The 16,700-nt window shown below is 43.4% G+C and overlaps 1 protein-coding gene across 1 annotated transcript; it reads left to right on the top strand.

Moving 5' to 3' along the window:
• Window positions 1–10,744: 10,744 nt before the first annotated feature.
• LOC121567204 (basement membrane proteoglycan) lies at window positions 10,745–16,084 on the top strand. The gene is made up of 8 exons (XM_041877134.2): window positions 10,745–10,803; window positions 12,341–12,376; window positions 12,761–13,045; window positions 13,229–13,555; window positions 13,803–14,093; window positions 14,220–14,471; window positions 14,629–14,748; window positions 15,138–16,084. Exons 1-8 carry the CDS (start codon window positions 10,773–10,775, stop codon window positions 15,206–15,208), a joined length of 1,413 nt encoding a protein of 470 aa, XP_041733068.1. The 5' UTR covers window positions 10,745–10,772; the 3' UTR covers window positions 15,209–16,084.
• Window positions 16,085–16,700: the final 616 nt, after the last annotated feature.

The raw sequence follows: 16,700 nt of genomic DNA, 5'->3' as shown, positions 1-16,700 counted from the left end.
GCATTATTTTTCCGTCTTTGGTGTAAGTGCTGCTTCCTGTTTGGAAACGGCCAGTTGAGATCAAGGGTTAAGAGTCCGAGAGTTCAGGAAGTGGATTGTGTACACGGCGTGCCTCAGATGGCAGCGTGAGACCAACAACAGAAGAAAACAAAAGAACATACTTGTATGACATAAAGGAGAATGCACAGCAGCCAGTGGCTTAAAGTTATCCATCGCGTTTTGGCTTTTTTTTTGTTCCACTTACGACGGTTATTTTTGTCCCAAGATTATTTTTACTCATCCATTTCCGATCCAACTGTATACTGTGCAAAGAGACAGACGGGCTGCCTGTCCAACGTCATTAAATGTTTTGCCAAATGTAGATAAGATGTGGTGAAATTTGATCTGGGTTCTTGGCTCTTGTTGACGATCCACTTTAATTAAAAATTGTGATGTTAAGCTACCAACAGCGGTCAACAGAAAATATTAGTTTATTTTCAGAGATGTGTAACTGTGGGAAGCCCCCAAAATGACGGTGTGTCCTTTTCTGTGCCTGTTTTTCTTTACATTTCTGCTCCTTCTTTATTTGACCTGACTGTTTTTTTTTCATGCTGCAAATATATGCTTTTTAAGAGAAACAAGAGGACTGAGAATGAATTAAGATGTTAGTAATAGTCAAAACAACCATTGATGTGTGAACGTCATCTTCATTATCACCATACTGGCACGTGGCACCTCCTACAGTGGTGTAGGAGCAACTTCTGCACGTAAAGCCTTGGTGCTTTCCTGACGCGTAGGGAAGGGATAGTACTCCCAGCTGATGGATTTTAAAACACAATCACGAAAGCATCCCTCCTTTTTTTATAGGGTCAAATTGAAGACTGGCAGTGGCCATCTTGGAACATTTAATCTACTAGAGGACTCCCGAGTAGGCATTCTCAGTGACCTGGCTGTCAGCTCAATGTTTTCAACACTCATTTACTGAGATAGTCCTCAGTTAGTACAGGACTCTTGTGTTTTTACTGGGCCTGAAGCAAGTCTTTTTAAGGACCCCTGTCTGCCCCATGTGCAGCCTGTAGGTCATGTTTTACTGTGCGATAGTACTGATTTACATGCCTCTGTGTTTGACTTTGTACCCCTCACCTTCAATATTATTTAGTTACGACGGTCAAAATACCCCAATGCAAAATGAATCTGTTCCTTAACTGTCTTAATTGCAACTTGTTCTTAATGTCTCTCCCTTTGTGTTGCCTTTTACTTGTGTATTTTATAATACATATGTCTACTTGGAAAAACAAAAACAGCTTAAAATTAATGGAAGTTTAATTTTGTAGTTGGATTTTACTGCAATATTGAAATAAGATAAATTTATGCAATTCTGTGTTTGATATAATTTTTTGTTTTTTTTTGTTTAAAATGGATCAATGCTCATTTTTCCTTAGTAACGTGCCTCAAACCAAGCCACTGCATGCAGTTTCAACTATGAAATTTGTATAATGAAAAACCAAGCTTTAATAAAGAAGTCCATATTGAATCTTCTCAAACTCTTTACCAACTAATCAAAATGTGTATGTTTACACTATATGACCAAACGTATGTGGACACCTGCTCGTCGAACATCTCATTCCAAAATCATTGGCATTAATATGGAGTTGGCCCCCCCTTTGCTGCTATAACACTAGATGTTGGATCATTGCTGCGGGGACTTACTTCCATTCAGCCACGAGCATTAGTGAGGTCGGTCACTGATGTTGGGCGATTAGGCCTGGCTCGCAGAATCGTCTAGAATGTCATTGTATGCTGTAGCATTAAGATTTCCCTTCACTAGAACAAAGGGGCCTAGCCCGAACCATGAAAAACAGCCCCAGACCATTATTCCTCCTCCACCAAACTTTACAGTTGGCACTATGCATTTGGGCAGGTAGCGTTCTCCTGGCATCTGCCAAACCCAGATCCGTCCGTCGGACTGCCAGATGGTGAAGTGTGATTCATCACTCCAGAGAATGCGTTTCCACTGCTCCACAGTCCAATGGCAGCAAGCTTTACACCACTCCAGCAGACGCTTGGCATTGCACATGTTGATCTTAGGCTTGTGTGCGGCTGCTCGGCCATGGAAACCCATTTCATGAAGCTCCCAACTAACAGTTATTGTGCTGACGTTGCTTCCAGAGGCCGTTTGGAACTCCTGTAGTGAGTGTTACAACCGAGGACAGACTATGTTTACATGCTACACGCTTCAGCACTCGGCGGTCCCGTTCTGTGAGCTTGTGTGGCCTACCACTTCGCAGCTGAGCCATTTGTAACTCCTAGCGGTTTCCACATCACAATAACAGCACTTACAGTTGACCGGGGCAGCTCTAGCAAGGCAGAAATATGAGGAACTGACTTGTTGGAAAGGTGCCACGTTGAGTCACTGAGCTCTTCAGTAAGGCCATTCTACTGCCAATGTTTGTCTATGGAGATTGCATGGCTGTGTGTTCGATTTTATACATCTGTCAGCAACGGGTGTGGCTGAAATAGCCGAATCCTCTAATTTGAAGGGGTGTCCACATACTGTTGTGTGTGTGTGTATATAGTGCATTTTCACAACCAACAGATGTTTTTAATGTTTGTATTTCGCAATACTTTTTTAAAATTCTGTTGTAGCAGAATACCATATATCCCCTGGAACGCGCACCTCTTATTGGGTTTGATGTCTCGCATCGAACATCATCACCAGTAGTGGTGCATGGGTAAAATCACTGGGGAAGCCAGTGACAAACCTATGTGTTGTGATAACTGCATTGTTTACTCTATAACCTGTTAGTTCGTATGCCTTGCCACAATAATAAATAGGCCTAAAGGCCCGAGACAATAAGAAGACACAGTGGCAGAATAAATTCAACCACACCTTTGTTTTATCACAAAACCAGAGAGCAACCTCTGTCCAGTGAAGTCCACAAAGCATATTGCATGTACAGTAACAGACAGTTACATGACCTACAGCATGGTCAAGCAAGTTCATGTTTTTGAAATTTTCGGACCACGAAACAACTTGATTTAGAACTAAGGCTGAACGATTTTGGAAAATAATCTAATTGCGATTTTTTGCCCCCAATATTGCGATTGCGATTTAATATGCGATTTAATTTATTTATCCTTTTTCCCCTACAAAACATAATGAATGATTTAAATATGACCAACACAATAGTATATACATTTAGTGTGAAATGTTCTTTCCCATAGGCTGGGTCTATTTGTTAGAATTAAATTCAAACATGTATGACTTGAAATAAATGACATTTTTATTGAACTGCTCATTACAGAAACATCTGTGGCTTTGCCACTGTGCATTTAAATAATTTAAACAAAGGCATGAACTTTGTAAACACTGTGTGCAAAAGGTACAGTCTTAAGAAAAAAATAATTTTAAATTGTATGTATCTTACTGCTCCCAAGTCAGTAACATTTCACACAACTGAAACAAGGAATTTGCTTTGAAAATATTTTGTAAAATCAAAGTAAATAAAGTTATAAATAAAAAATGAGAAATGCACTTTTAATTTAGACAAACTATTTTTTATAAACGATTTGAATATTATAATATAAAATAGATGAGCCTCACTTATCTCAAGTACACAACAATAACACACCACACAGACTAAAGTTCACTACGAGTATGGCACTGCCAGCCATACTTATCCAACAGTTCTGATCAATAAAATGGACTGTAAGACTCTGGTACGGCTCAGCTGTGCGGCTTGACCACATATCAGTAGTGCTAGCAAAAAACTCCACCGTTTTAAGTTCCGCGGCGACTTTCTCTTTGCACTTTTTGTACAGCTCCGGTATGGCAGTCTGACTGAAGTATGTGCGGGAGGGTATACTGTAACGTTTATCAAGCGTATGTATTAATGCCATGAACCCAGGCTTGGTCACCGTGCTGAGAGGCATCATATCTTTGGCTATGAACTCGGTTATTGTCCGAGTGATTTCTCCGTGCCGTTTTGAATTACGTTCATACGGAGTGACACTTTCGAACATTTCTGTCAGTGATCCCTGTCTTGAGGTATTTGGCTTGTCTCGCGCACTGATGCTCGGCATTTTGGTCATACAACTGTCATGCATTGATTTGTGGTATTTTTTTAAGTGCTGAAACAGGTTTGTAGTGTTACCCCGTGAAGTAGCAATCGGAGCACGGCATGCTCTGCACAACACCTGACGCTGCTCAGCATCTTCTTTTTTTAAACCAAAATAGTTCCACACCACCGACGTGCTGTTCCTCTTCGATATTAAAGTATCAGCTGTGTCAGTTTCTGACTGTTCCGTCGAGCAAGAGGCCATTGCGCTGGACAGCATGAAAAGTCGCGTCACGTGACCACCTCAAATCGCGCACGTTGCGATTAGAAAATCGCGTTCAGTCAAATCGCGATATTATCGCGAATGCAATTAATCGTTCAGCCCTATTTAGAACCACAGATAGTTACCGCAAGTCGCAAAGAAAACAGGAGCTGCCTCCACTATTCCAGCACCATTTCAAATTCAACATTTCAACATCATGAAATCACCTCTGCTTAGTCTAAAACAGCGACAACTAAAAGATAACAAAAACTAATTTAGTCCAATCAACGTAAGCTAAATATGATGTGGCTGTCCATGGTTCTGATTTGTGTGTGCGTTCGTGCAAGTAGAAAAACATGTTGACTCACCCTACTTGTAGAGAAACGCCAATGCCATCCTCCTCTCTTTCATGTTGACGAAATGGTCTATCACTCTGTAATATAGTACACGCTTTTATTTTTTGTTATCCTAGGCTACCTGGCTACAATGCTTGCTCACTAGCCTAACTTCCATTCATGGGCAATGTTAGCTAGTTAACATTAGCCTTCTACATCTAGCTACATATTGAACTTTCATCCTCTCAGGCCAGGGGCACAAGGTATGAATTAATTGTTGGATCAGAATAGTCGTTATAATCATTGGCCAGTACGGAGAATTAAGTAAAACCACAAGTCCAAATCCCTATCTCCATCCATGGCTAATTTAGGAAAGGGCCAATTTTAGCTAGCTGGCTGGCTAGCCAGCCACTGGAGGACAACACAACGAGATGCAACAATTCAAGTTTTTCTGTCAATGATGTATGCTCTCAATGGGATTTGATAAGAGTGATGCCAAATCCAAGCTGGCTTCCCTTCACACTTTTTTTTGGTGCGCCAGGACCATTCACAGTTGTGTCAACCAGCATTGAGCTAAACTGAGTGAGCTCATTTTTTTTGTACTTTTTTCTTTGTCAAGGGAGGCCAAATGCTCGCTGGCTTCCCTTGCCTTCAATGCTACGGCGGCAACAATGCCATACTCGTTCGGACCAGACATCATCAGATAGATGGCCTACACGTAGAGAGACAGAGGGGCGCTGTTTCTTTCGCTCAGATGCTTTCTGCTGTGAGATACATTCAGCCTCTTGCGAATTGAAGGGAAATTATGAAACTGAGAGATGAAAGAAACATTTATTTTATGTTTAAAAAATATTCTTGGTCATTTTTTTAGGGGAAGCCTGGCTTCCCTTTGCATCCATATATACAGTGGGGAAAAAAAGTATTTAGTCAGCGACCAACTGTGCAAGTTCTCCCACTTAAAAAGATGAGAGAGGCCTGTAATTTTCATCATAGGTACACGTCAACTATGACAGACAAAATGAGAAAAAAATATCCAGAAAATCACATTGTAGGATTTTTAATGAATTTATTTGCAAATTATGGTGGAAAATAAGTATTTGGTCACCTACAAACAAGCAAGATTTCTGGCTCTCACAGACCTGTAACTTCTTCTTTAAGAGGCTCCTCTGTCCTCCACTCTTTACCTGTATTAATGGCACCTGTTTGAACTTGTTATTAGTATAAAAGACACCTGTCCACAACCTCAAACAGTTACCCTCCAAACTCCACTACGGCCAAGACCAAAGAGCTGTCAAAGGACACCAGAAACAAAATTGTAGACCTGCACCAGGCTGGGAAGACTGAATCTAAACATGCCCTGCTTATGTCAGCCTACTTCATGAAATATGTATTGTAATGGTGTGCGTTTCATTACAATAAATTGTATATTTGGGTTAAATAACGTTCAGTAGTTAAGTGTCAAACCGAGCACCGCCAGCGATCCTATCCCATGGGTGTCTCCACGGCAGGGGTTCAGGTGTTCCTTTCCTCTCTCCCGGATGACTGAAGGACAAGTGTCGACAAGCTCAGACTCACAACAGCGAGAGACCCAGAGGACGCTTCGGAAATAAACGATACAGCATCCCAGGTTATTATTGAGCATTAAGGCCAATGTCTGGTGAGCGCTCATCCGCATCATCTCTGCAAGTCGCCACATGCTACAGCCAATTAAATCGGAGCCTGTGGCACTTTTATGTTTGTTAACATGAATATAGACCAACATTCACATGTAATTTACTATACGTACAGTGCATTCGGAAAGTATTCATACCACTTGACTTTTTCCAAAAAAAAAATAACATTAGTCTTATTTTAAAATGGATTAAATATTTTTGTTTTACCTCAATCTACACACAAGACCCCATAATGACAAAGCAAAAACAGGTTTTTATAAATTTGAGCAAATATGACATTTACAGTGGGGGAAAAAAGTATTTAGTCAGCCACCAATTGTGCAAGTTCTCCCACTTAAAAAGATGAGAGAGGCCTGTAATTTTCATCATAGGTACACATCAACTATGACAGACATAGATTTTTTTTCTCCAGAAAATCACATTGTAGGATTTTTAATGAATTTATTTGCAAATTATGGTGGAAATTAAGTATTTGGTCACCTACAAACAAGCAAGATTTCTGGCTCTCACAGACCTGTAACTTCTTCTTTAAGAGGCTCCTCTGTCCTCCACTCGTTACCTGTATTAATGGCACCTGTTTGAACTTGTGATCAGTATAAAAGACACCTGTCCACAACCTCAAACAGTCACACTCCAAACTCCACTATGGCCAAGACCAAAGAGCTGTCAAAGGACACCAGAAACAAAATTGTAGACCTGTACCAGGCTGGGAAGACTGAATCTGCAATAGGTAAGCAGCTTGGTTTGAAGAAATCAACTGTGGGAGCAATTATTAGGAAATGGAAGACATACAAGACCACTGATAATCTCCCTCGATCTGGGGCTCCACGCAAGATCTCACCCCATGGGGTCAAAATGATCACAAGAACGTTGAGCAAAAATCCCAGAACCACACGGGGGGACCTAGTGAATGACCTGCAGAGAGCTGGGACCAAAGTAACAAAGCCTACCATCAGTAACACACTACGCCGCCAGGGACTCAAATCCTGCAGTGCCAGACGTGTCCCCTGCTTAAGCCAGTACATGTCCAGGCCCGTCTGAAGTTTGCTAGAGTGCATTTGGATGATCCAGAAGAGGATTGGGAGAATGTCATATGGTCAGATGAAACCAAAATAGAACTTTTTGGTCAAAACTCAACTCGTCGTGTTTGGAGGACAAAGAATGCTGAGTTGCATCCAAAGAACACCATACCTACTGTGAAGCATGGGGGTGGAAACATCATGCTTTGGGGCTGTTTTTCTGCAAAGGGACCAGGACAACTGATCCGTGTAAAGGAAAGAATTAATGGGGCCATGTATCGTGAGATTTTGAGTGAAAACCTCCTTCCATCAGCAAGGGCATTGAAGATGAAACGTGGCTGGGTCTTTCAGCATGACAATGATCCCAAACACACCACCCGGGCAACGAAGGAGTGGCTTCGTAAGAAGCATTTCAAGGTCCTGGAGTGGCCTAGCCAGTCTCCAGATCTCAACCCCATAGAAAATCATTGGAGGGAGTTGAAAGTCTGTGTTGCCCAGCGACAGCCCCAAAACATCACTGCTCTAGAGGAGATCTGCATGGAGGAATGGGCCAAAATACCAGCAACAGTGTGTGAAAACCTTGTGAAGAAACGTTTGACCTGTGTCATTGCCAACAAAGGGTATATAACAAAGTATTGAGAAACTTTTGTTATTGACCAAATACTTATTTTCCACCATAATTTGCAAATAAATTCATTAAAAATCCTACAATGTGATTTTCTTTTCTCATTTTGTCTGTCATAGTTGACGTGTACCTATGATGAAAATTACAGGCCTCTCTCATCTTTTTAAGTGGGCGAACTTGCACAATTGGTGGCTGACTAAATACTTTTTTCCCCCACTGTATATGCATAAATCCAGTGGGTATTTGTTTAGCAAACTCTACCATCACGTGTGCAGAACCCCCCACCTCTAAAGAACAGTTTCTTGCACACTGCACTTGAATTAAAGGATAACTACACCCAAAAATCTACATTTCTGAAATGTTTCCCTCCCTCCCTGTCTGTCTGTCTGTCTGTCTGTCTCCCTCCCTCCCTCCCTCCCCGTCTGACTGTCTCCTTCCCTCACTCCCTGCCTGACTGTCTCCCTCCCTCCCTCTCTGTCTGACTGTCTCCCTCTGTCTGACTGACTCCCTCCCTCCCTCTCTGTCTGTCTGACTGTCTCCCTCCCTCCCTCCCTCTCTGTCTGTCTCCCTCCCTCTGTCTGACTGTCTCCCTCCCTCCCTCCGTCTGACTGTCTCCCTCCCTCCCTCCCTCCCTGACTGGCTTCCTCCCTCCCTGACTGTCTCCCTCCCTGTATGTCTGTCTCCCTCCTTGGCTCCCTGTATCCCTCCCTCCCTGAATGCCTCCCTCCCTCCCTCCCTGACTGACTGTCTCCCTCCCTGACTGTCTCCCTCCCTGACTCCCTGTCTGTCTGTCTGTCTGTCTGTCTGTCTCCCTCCCTCCCTCTCTGTCTGACTGTCTCCCTCTCTCCCTCCCTCCCTGACTGTCTCCCTCCCTCCCTGACTGTCTGACTGTCTCCCTCTCTCCCTCCCTGTCTGACTGTCTGCCTCCCTCCCTCCCTGTCTGACTGTCTCCCTCCCTGTCTATCTCCCTCCCTCCCTCCCCGTCTGACTTTCTCCTTCCCTCACTACCCGTCTGTCTCTCTCCCTCACTCCCTCCCTGACTGTCTCCCTCCCTCCCTCTCTGTCTGACTGTCTCCCTCCACCTCTCTGACTGTCTCTCTCCCTCCCTCTCTGTCTGACTGTCTCCCTCCCTCCCTCTGTCTGTCTCCCTCTCTGTCTGACTGTCTCCCTCCCTCCCTCCCCCTCTGTCTGACTGTCTCCCTCCCTCCCCCCCTCTGTCTGACTGTCTCCCTCCCTCCCCCCTTCTCCCTGACTATCTCCCTTCCTCCCTCCCTCCCTGACTGTTTCCCTTCCTCCCTCCCTGACTGTCTCCCTCCCTGACTGTTTCCCTTCCTCCCTTCCTCCCTCCCTGACTGTTTCCCTTCTTCCCTCCCTCCCTCCCTCCCTCCCTGACTGTTTCCCTTCTTCCCTCCCTCCCTCCCTCCCTCCCTGACTGTTTCCCTGTATCTCTCCCTCCCTCCCTGACTGCCTCCCTGTATCCCTCCCTCCCTCCCTCCCTGACTGACTGTCTCCCTCCCTCCCTGACTGTCTCCCTCCTTGACTGTCTGTCTCCCTCCCTCCCTGACTGTCTGTCTGTCTCCCTCCCTGTGTCCCTCCCTCCCTACCTGACTGACTCCCTCCCTGACTGACTGACTGACTGACTGACTGACTGACTCCCTCCCTCCCTGACTGACTGTCTCCCTCCCTGTGTCCCTCCCTGACTGTCTCCCTCCCTCCCTGACTGTCTCCCTCCCTGTGTCCCTCCCTGTGTCCCTCCCTGACTGCCCCCCCCACTCCCCGACTGCCCCCCCACTCCCCCGACTGCCCCCCCACTCCCCGACTGCCCCCCCCACTCCCTGACTGTCCCCTCCCCCACTCCCTGACTGTCCCCCTCCTCCCTGACTGACTCCTTGACTGTCTCCCTCCCGCCCTCCCCCCGACTGTCTCCCTCCCACCCGACTGTCCTGTCTCCCTCCCTGACTGTACTCCCTCCCTGTACTCCCTCCCTCCCTCCCTGACTGTACTCCCTCCCTCCCTGTACTCCCTCCATCCCTGACTGTCTCCCTCCCTCCCTGACTGTAAATAAATATATATATAAATACATCTCGCTCTCGTCGCCTTTTCGGTTTATTGGGAAATCATTTAATATATGTGGAATCATTTTGGGCATCAGACCTGCCCAAGTCTCATATAAACATGTTTAATAGGCTAAATTAGACTTTCTGTTAACATGTGACCCTAAAATAATCTGTTCTCGCAATTTGTGGTTTATGACATTTCAGATTTACACTTTCTTCATGAAGTAGTTTGGATGTACAGAACTACTTTTTAAAAGTAACTAAGTGAACGGTTTTACTTAAGGGTAGCTTAACGTCATCCAGTGTGAAATAGTTGGTAGCTTGGTAAACTATTTTCCAACACTGCAAGGATGTGGTGGTCTGGAAGGGAGACACAAAAGGGAAACATTTGGAACATAAAAAAAGGTGCAGACATGAAAGTAGTGCCAGGTGAAAAACAGAACTACAAACTGAGGCTGCCAGGACTAAACAATGGGGCAAACTGAGGACAAGGGTATCATAAGCTTTAGCTACAGGGAAGCAACATACAGCGCATTGTACACACTTACATCATCTCACACGCCGGCAGGATAGCGTGTCACCGAACAAGACTATACTAATGTGTAGGAAGGAGCGTGCTGCTTATAAAGGGAACAGTGATTAGGGAGTGGGAACAGGTGTGGAGGGAAGGGGGGGTGGTTTGGTCTGGGGTAATTGGAAGCAATTGGGAATCCTGTCAGAGTGCCATGACCTTTCACAACACTTCCACTGTGGAGCAGGATAGCATGGAGCACACCTCACTCTGGGGACTTGTTTGTGAGTACTGCGTGTGTACGTGTCCATTAAATCTAAATCAATGTAATACCCATTACAGTGTTGACAGCTCTTTTTGTTTCATGAAAGTGAGTTAAACGTAATATAGAGACCGATCTGTAACTCAGATGTAGCCTACATGGCAGACAGGCTCTTACAATGGCTGTATTGTGTCTTTGAGGGAAAAAAATAAGGTAGGGAGAATTGAATAATTGAATTATTGATATTGGTGCAAACAGTTGTTTTAAAGGGGTCCTCTGGGATTGCTACATACATTTTCTGGACTTTTAAAGTAATGATATACAGGCTAGCCAATGATTCTTGAAGAATAGGCTATAACTTATAATGGCCTCATGAGCTTAGTTCAACTGTCGAACCCCATCAGAACCCAAAATAGAATATTGTTTGTAAACAATGTAATTGTAAACAATCAATCAATCAAATGTATTTATAAAGACCTTTTTACATCAGCAGATGTCACAAAGTGCTATACAGAAACTCAGCCTAAAACCCCAAACAGCAAGCAATGCAGATGTAGAAGCACGGTGGCTAGGAAAAACTCCCTAGAAAGGCAGGAACCTAGGAAGAAACCTAGAGAGGAACCAGGCTCTGAGGGGTGGCCAGTCCTCTTCTGGCTGTGCGGGGTGGAAATTATAGGAGTACATGGCCATTAAGGCCAGATCGTTCTTCAAGATGTTCAGACGTTCATAGATGACCAGCAGGGTGAAATAATAATCACAGTGGTTGTAGAGGGTGCAACAGGTCAGCACCTCGGGGGTAAATGTCAGTTGGCTTTTCAGCTGTTTGCTTAGAAATTCTAGGGACAATGAGGCCTGCGTCTTGTGACCATAGCGTACGTGTAGGTATGCACGGCAGAACCAAATCGGAGAGATGGGTAGGAGCAAGCCCATGTTATGCTTTTGTAGGTTAGCAGTAAAACCTTGATATCAGCCATAGCACTGGAGAAATATGACCATATTTTTTGGGCTCTAGTCAAGATTCTAGCAGCCGCATTTAGCACTAACTGAAGTTTATTTAGTGCTTTGTCTGGGTAGCCGGAGAGTAGAGCATTGCAGTGGTTTAATCTAGAAGTGACAAAAGCATGGATTAGCTTTGGACAAAAAGTTTCTGATTTTTGCAATGTTATGAAGATGGAAAAAAGCTGCCCTTAAAATATTATTGATACGTTTGTCAAAAGAGAGATCAGGGTCCAGAGTAACGCCGAGGCCCTTCAGTTTTATTTGAGACGACTCTACAACCATCAAGATTAATTGTCAGATCAAACAGCAGATCTCTTCAAAACATAGTTAACAAAACTATAATTTGGATCTCATGGATGGTCAGTCCTTGCGTCCATGGCTCTATGAATTTGAGGGGTTACATTTCTCCAGCTTCATCCCTGAGCTGTTTATTAAAACAAGTGGGGTTGACCGTTTTTGATGTTTTTCGAATCCCGGATTGCCCCTTTTAATTGCAGTTAGGTTGAAATGTTGTTATGCGATTGTGTGATGTGAATGGGTTTTCTCTGTGTGTGTTTTAGTGCTGAGTGCTCTCACCTGCTGTGGACAAACCCAAGGTGAGTTCCATCCTTCTCTTCACCCCTGTAGGCAAAATGTAGCATGAGACTAGTAGCATCTTCTTCTGGTCATTTTTATGGTTTATTTTTAAAGGGTACATTTATTTTCTTCATGAAGACACAAAGACATTTAGTCACTAAAAAGACATCTAAAATACTTTTTGAATTTGATTTTATCAGGATACAATCTGACCATGACATGATCAATAAAAACGATCAACTACAAATAACATTTCAGTGCATTTTATTTGTGAGCTCACATCATGCAGGTACTCAATGTGTTCAGTTAGTTTTTTATGGTTTGATAAATGGTAACAACTGTGTTGTTGTAAAGACTATTTGTTTTACGTTGGTGCTTATTTTCTCTGTGTTGTGTTTGTCCAGAGCCACCCAGAGCCGTTTTAACTCTGCAGCCTAATTGGACGCCGACGGGGATATACGAAGGAGAGACTGTCACCCTCCGATGTGACATACAGGAGGAAGGCATCACTGACTGGGAGTACCGATGGTACAGAGGTCTCTACAACCTAGTTTACTCCTCTAGTCAGAATGAATGCAGACTCGGTCCTGTTGAACAGTCTCACAATGGAGTCTACAGCTGTATGGGAGTAAGGGGGAGGAACTCTCAGAACTCCACTATCAGTGAAGACGTCACACTGACTGTGTCATGTGAGTGTACACGTCTGCTTTGTTGAGAGACAGAAGTGGTGAAGTAATGTTATATTAGAACTGAAGTATGGCTTCATAAGTGACTGTAAATATGAATATTTTGTGACTATTCAAGTATAAAATATTATTTAAACCGTATCAACGGATCACTGTCACCACAAATGATCTCCCCTTACACTTTAGGGATACCTCCTCCTCACCTGACCGTGTCTCCCTCATGGTGGGCGAATGCTGGAGATTCAGTAACGCTGAGCTGTGAGGTTGGAGAGTCGTCTACAGGCTGGAGGTTCTCCTGGTACAAGGCTGTACCCTACAGAGAAGGGTTACCCTCTTATCCGGACAAGGACTTCTTTCCAGTGTTGCTACCAGACAGTGATGGTGGGGCTGGAGGCTCCTACTCTCTCAGCCTGGTTGGTCTGAATCACAGAGAGAGATATGTATGTAGAGCAGAGAGAGGAGACCCAGTCTATTACACAGACTTCAGTGAACTCAAGTTTCTCTGGGTTGAAGGTGAGTCACTCTTTCTCTGTATCACAGTCTGCACCCTGACCTCAGTCTCAACTTTCTTTCTTTCTTTCTTTCTTTCTTTCTTTCTTTCTTTCTTTCTTTCTTTCTTTCTTTCTTTCTTTCTTTCTTTCTTTCTTTCTTTCTTTCTTTCTTTCTTTCTTTCTTTCTTTCTTTCTTTCTTTCTTTCTTTCTTTCTTTCTTTCTTTCTTTCTTTCTTTCTTTCTTTCTTTCTTTCTTTCGTGTGTTTCAGGTCTGTCTCCTTCAGCCTCTCTGACGGTCAGTCCCAACAGAGTTCAGTTTTTTTATAATGAGTCTGTCTCGCTGGGCTGTGCGGTGCAGGGGAACTCTACTGGATGGAGAGTGAAGAGGTACTTACGATGGGAAGAGCCTAGAGTGTTAGAGTGTCCGACTGACTGGGGATCAGTGACAGGATCCACATGCTCCTTCACAACTACAGATGTCTGGTCAGACACTGGCGTGTACTGGTGTGAGTCTAGGTCAGGAGAGTACAGTGATGCCGTCAACATCACAGTGACCCTCAGTGAGTCTAATCCTTTAATAAGATGAATTATACCCCAGCATCCACACATGATATGGTGATGAGTTGTGTTTCTTCAGCATGATAGACTGTAACTGTACTGTATGTGATTGGTCCTGTGCTGTACAGGGGGTGTGGCCCTGGAAAGCCCTGCCCTTCCTGTGACTCAGGGAGATTCTGTGACTCTACGCTGCAGATATCAGGGGACCCCATCAAACCTCAGTGTTGAGTTTCATAAATGGATGGACAATGGATCCCTCATCAGGACTGAGCTAACAGGAGAGATGACCATCCCTGCAGCAACACAGTCAGATGAAGGATGGTACCGGTGTAAACACCCTGATCAGGGAGGATCACATGGGAGCTGGGTGTCAGTGAGAGGTAAAGACACCTTTTAGTGTTTGTATGCTATTTCTAAGGTGTGTGTGTGTGTCTCTCTGTGTACACAGTGTGTGTCAGTTTGTATGACCAGCAGATCTCAATTTCTCTCCATCTCCCTCTCCTCCATCCGTCGCTTCCTCTCCACCTATATCTCTAGCTCCAGCCGCAGACACAGTGTGGCCCATCTCTTTGCTCATTCTGCTGTGTAGTTTACTGGTGGTGTCTATCTTCCTGCTGATGACCGTCGTACTGGTGGTGAAACGCTGTAGGGCTCGAGGTAAGAACACCAGTACAGTATATAGAGACAACCCCTGTACACACAGACACTCAACTCCAAGTCAGGCACTTACTGTAGATTGCTGCTTCAATTGTTGTCTAAAAACTAAAGTAACTACATCACATTTTTATTAGTTACTATGTTAAATTGAACTGATTATTTATATTTTAGTCATTTAGCAGACGCTCTTATCCAGAGCGACTTACAGGAGCAATTAGGGTTAAATACCTTGCACAAGGGCACATCAACATATTTTTCACCTAGTTGGCTCAGGGATTCGAACCAGCAACCTTTCGGTTACTGGCGCAACGCTCTTAACCACTAGACTACTACTTCATATCTGGGTACCTACCAATCGTTCCTCCTCATGGTTTTATTTCTGTGTTTAGCAGCTCGATCAGGAGACAAGAGAAATGACAGAGACACCACTGACCAAGTCATCAGTATTGAATTAACATGAGAGACTGGGAGCTGACCAAGTGATCAGTAATTAACATGAGAGACTGGGAGCTGACCAAGTGAGCTCCCATCTTCGCTTACATGTGTTCAATATGTATGTTCAAGCTTTGAGTAAGACATTTTATTTCTTTTTTTAAAATGAGTGTGGACATGCAATATTTTATTGATTTTCAATGACAGAGACAGGTATGAAATTAAGGGGAGACACATAGGTGCCAGCGTTCGTACCCACGCAGCATGGGAATACGCTGTGATAGTAACCAGGAAGAATACAGGAAGACTACAGGACCCCCTCAGCCTTGTAGTTTTTCAACTTTTGTAGTTTTATTTTTTTAAATGGTCTTCAATGTGCAAAAACGTAGCGCAGTGGTCTTCAAGCGAAAAAACATAATAAAATGCATCTGGTAGAAGTAAATTCATCCACAAACACATGTCATTTTATATTGATCTTAAATGTGTTTTCATGAATTCGATGATATTAGCTTGAAGCCCATTCAATACACATGGGACATGATGGGAAAGGAAAGGGGTGGTTACTTTCACAGTGGATTGTGTCACACAGACACCCTCAAGACGTTTTCAATATGATGTATTTTTATTCCTTTTTTGAAGATTTAATTTAATTGATTGATTGGTTTATTTTAATAAATATTCAGGCTGTAGGTCTTTCCATGATAATATATGATAGGCCTACAAACTGTTAAATGTTGTAAAAACCTACTTATTGTCTTAACTATCAGTCAAAATCGATTGCCAACTTTTCTTGGTTTTAATGTGCCATTGTTTTAGTGACCGGAGATGTGGAAGTTGAATGCTAAATATAAATACTTTATTTGATTATTTTTTTTGCCAATAAAATAATTTTCTTCCAGTCTGACTTGGGTTGACTGTCACATGAGAGGAACTAGTATACTATTGCTAGGTACTAATAAGATTGTAAAATCGTATAGTGTTCAGTAGGCCAAACTGTTTTTGTCTGACTATTATGTGTGTGTGTGTGTTAATAATGATTCATGTTGATATGTATTATTCCTTCTTGTTCCACCAAGAGACTGACAAGTTAAAATCCTTCTTGGAATCTTTCTGCAACTATATTTGTCATGCAGTAGAGGTCAGTATTGCCTGATACTAAATATATAACTCACATGAGATGCCTAAACTAGGCACGAGGGGTGTGTTAACAGTTTGGAATCGCATGGGGTTACGAGGTGGGAGGGGGTTGGTTACTATGCCGATTAAATGACAATCTTCATCTGGACCTTGGCCATCTAGGAGATTTGAGTGACCGGACCTTCTCAAATAGAACTTGAGCACCCCCTGGTCTAGCCCAATAATTGACTAAAGGAGCCTAAAGTTCCTTCATAGTCCGAGGAGCTTGCCTGTTCTGTTTAAAGGTGAATTGTCTCTAGAAGCCAAAACAGCCAAATACTCCATCTAAACGTGAATCAATTATCATTTGTGGTATGGTTCAAGAAACATAAATCCATTTTACT

The sequence above is a fragment of the Coregonus clupeaformis genome, unplaced genomic scaffold (genome assembly GCF_020615455.1).
Source record: "Coregonus clupeaformis isolate EN_2021a unplaced genomic scaffold, ASM2061545v1 scaf0343, whole genome shotgun sequence".
Classification (NCBI taxonomy): Eukaryota; Metazoa; Chordata; class Actinopteri; order Salmoniformes; family Salmonidae; genus Coregonus; species Coregonus clupeaformis.
This window is presented reverse-complemented; position numbering and strand designations above follow the sequence as displayed.

Bases quoted from the DNA above. Each gene is read 5' to 3' on its own strand.
- LOC121567204 (XM_041877134.2), top strand. From the start codon at position 10,773: ATGGAGCACACCTCACTCTGGGGACTTGTTT. The intron at 10,804-12,340 runs GTGAGTACTGCG...TGTGTGTTTTAG, and splicing joins CTCACTCTGGGGACTTGTTT to TGCTGAGTGCTCTCACCTGC. The intron at 12,377-12,760 runs GTGAGTTCCATC...GTGTTTGTCCAG, and splicing joins CTGCTGTGGACAAACCCAAG to AGCCACCCAGAGCCGTTTTA.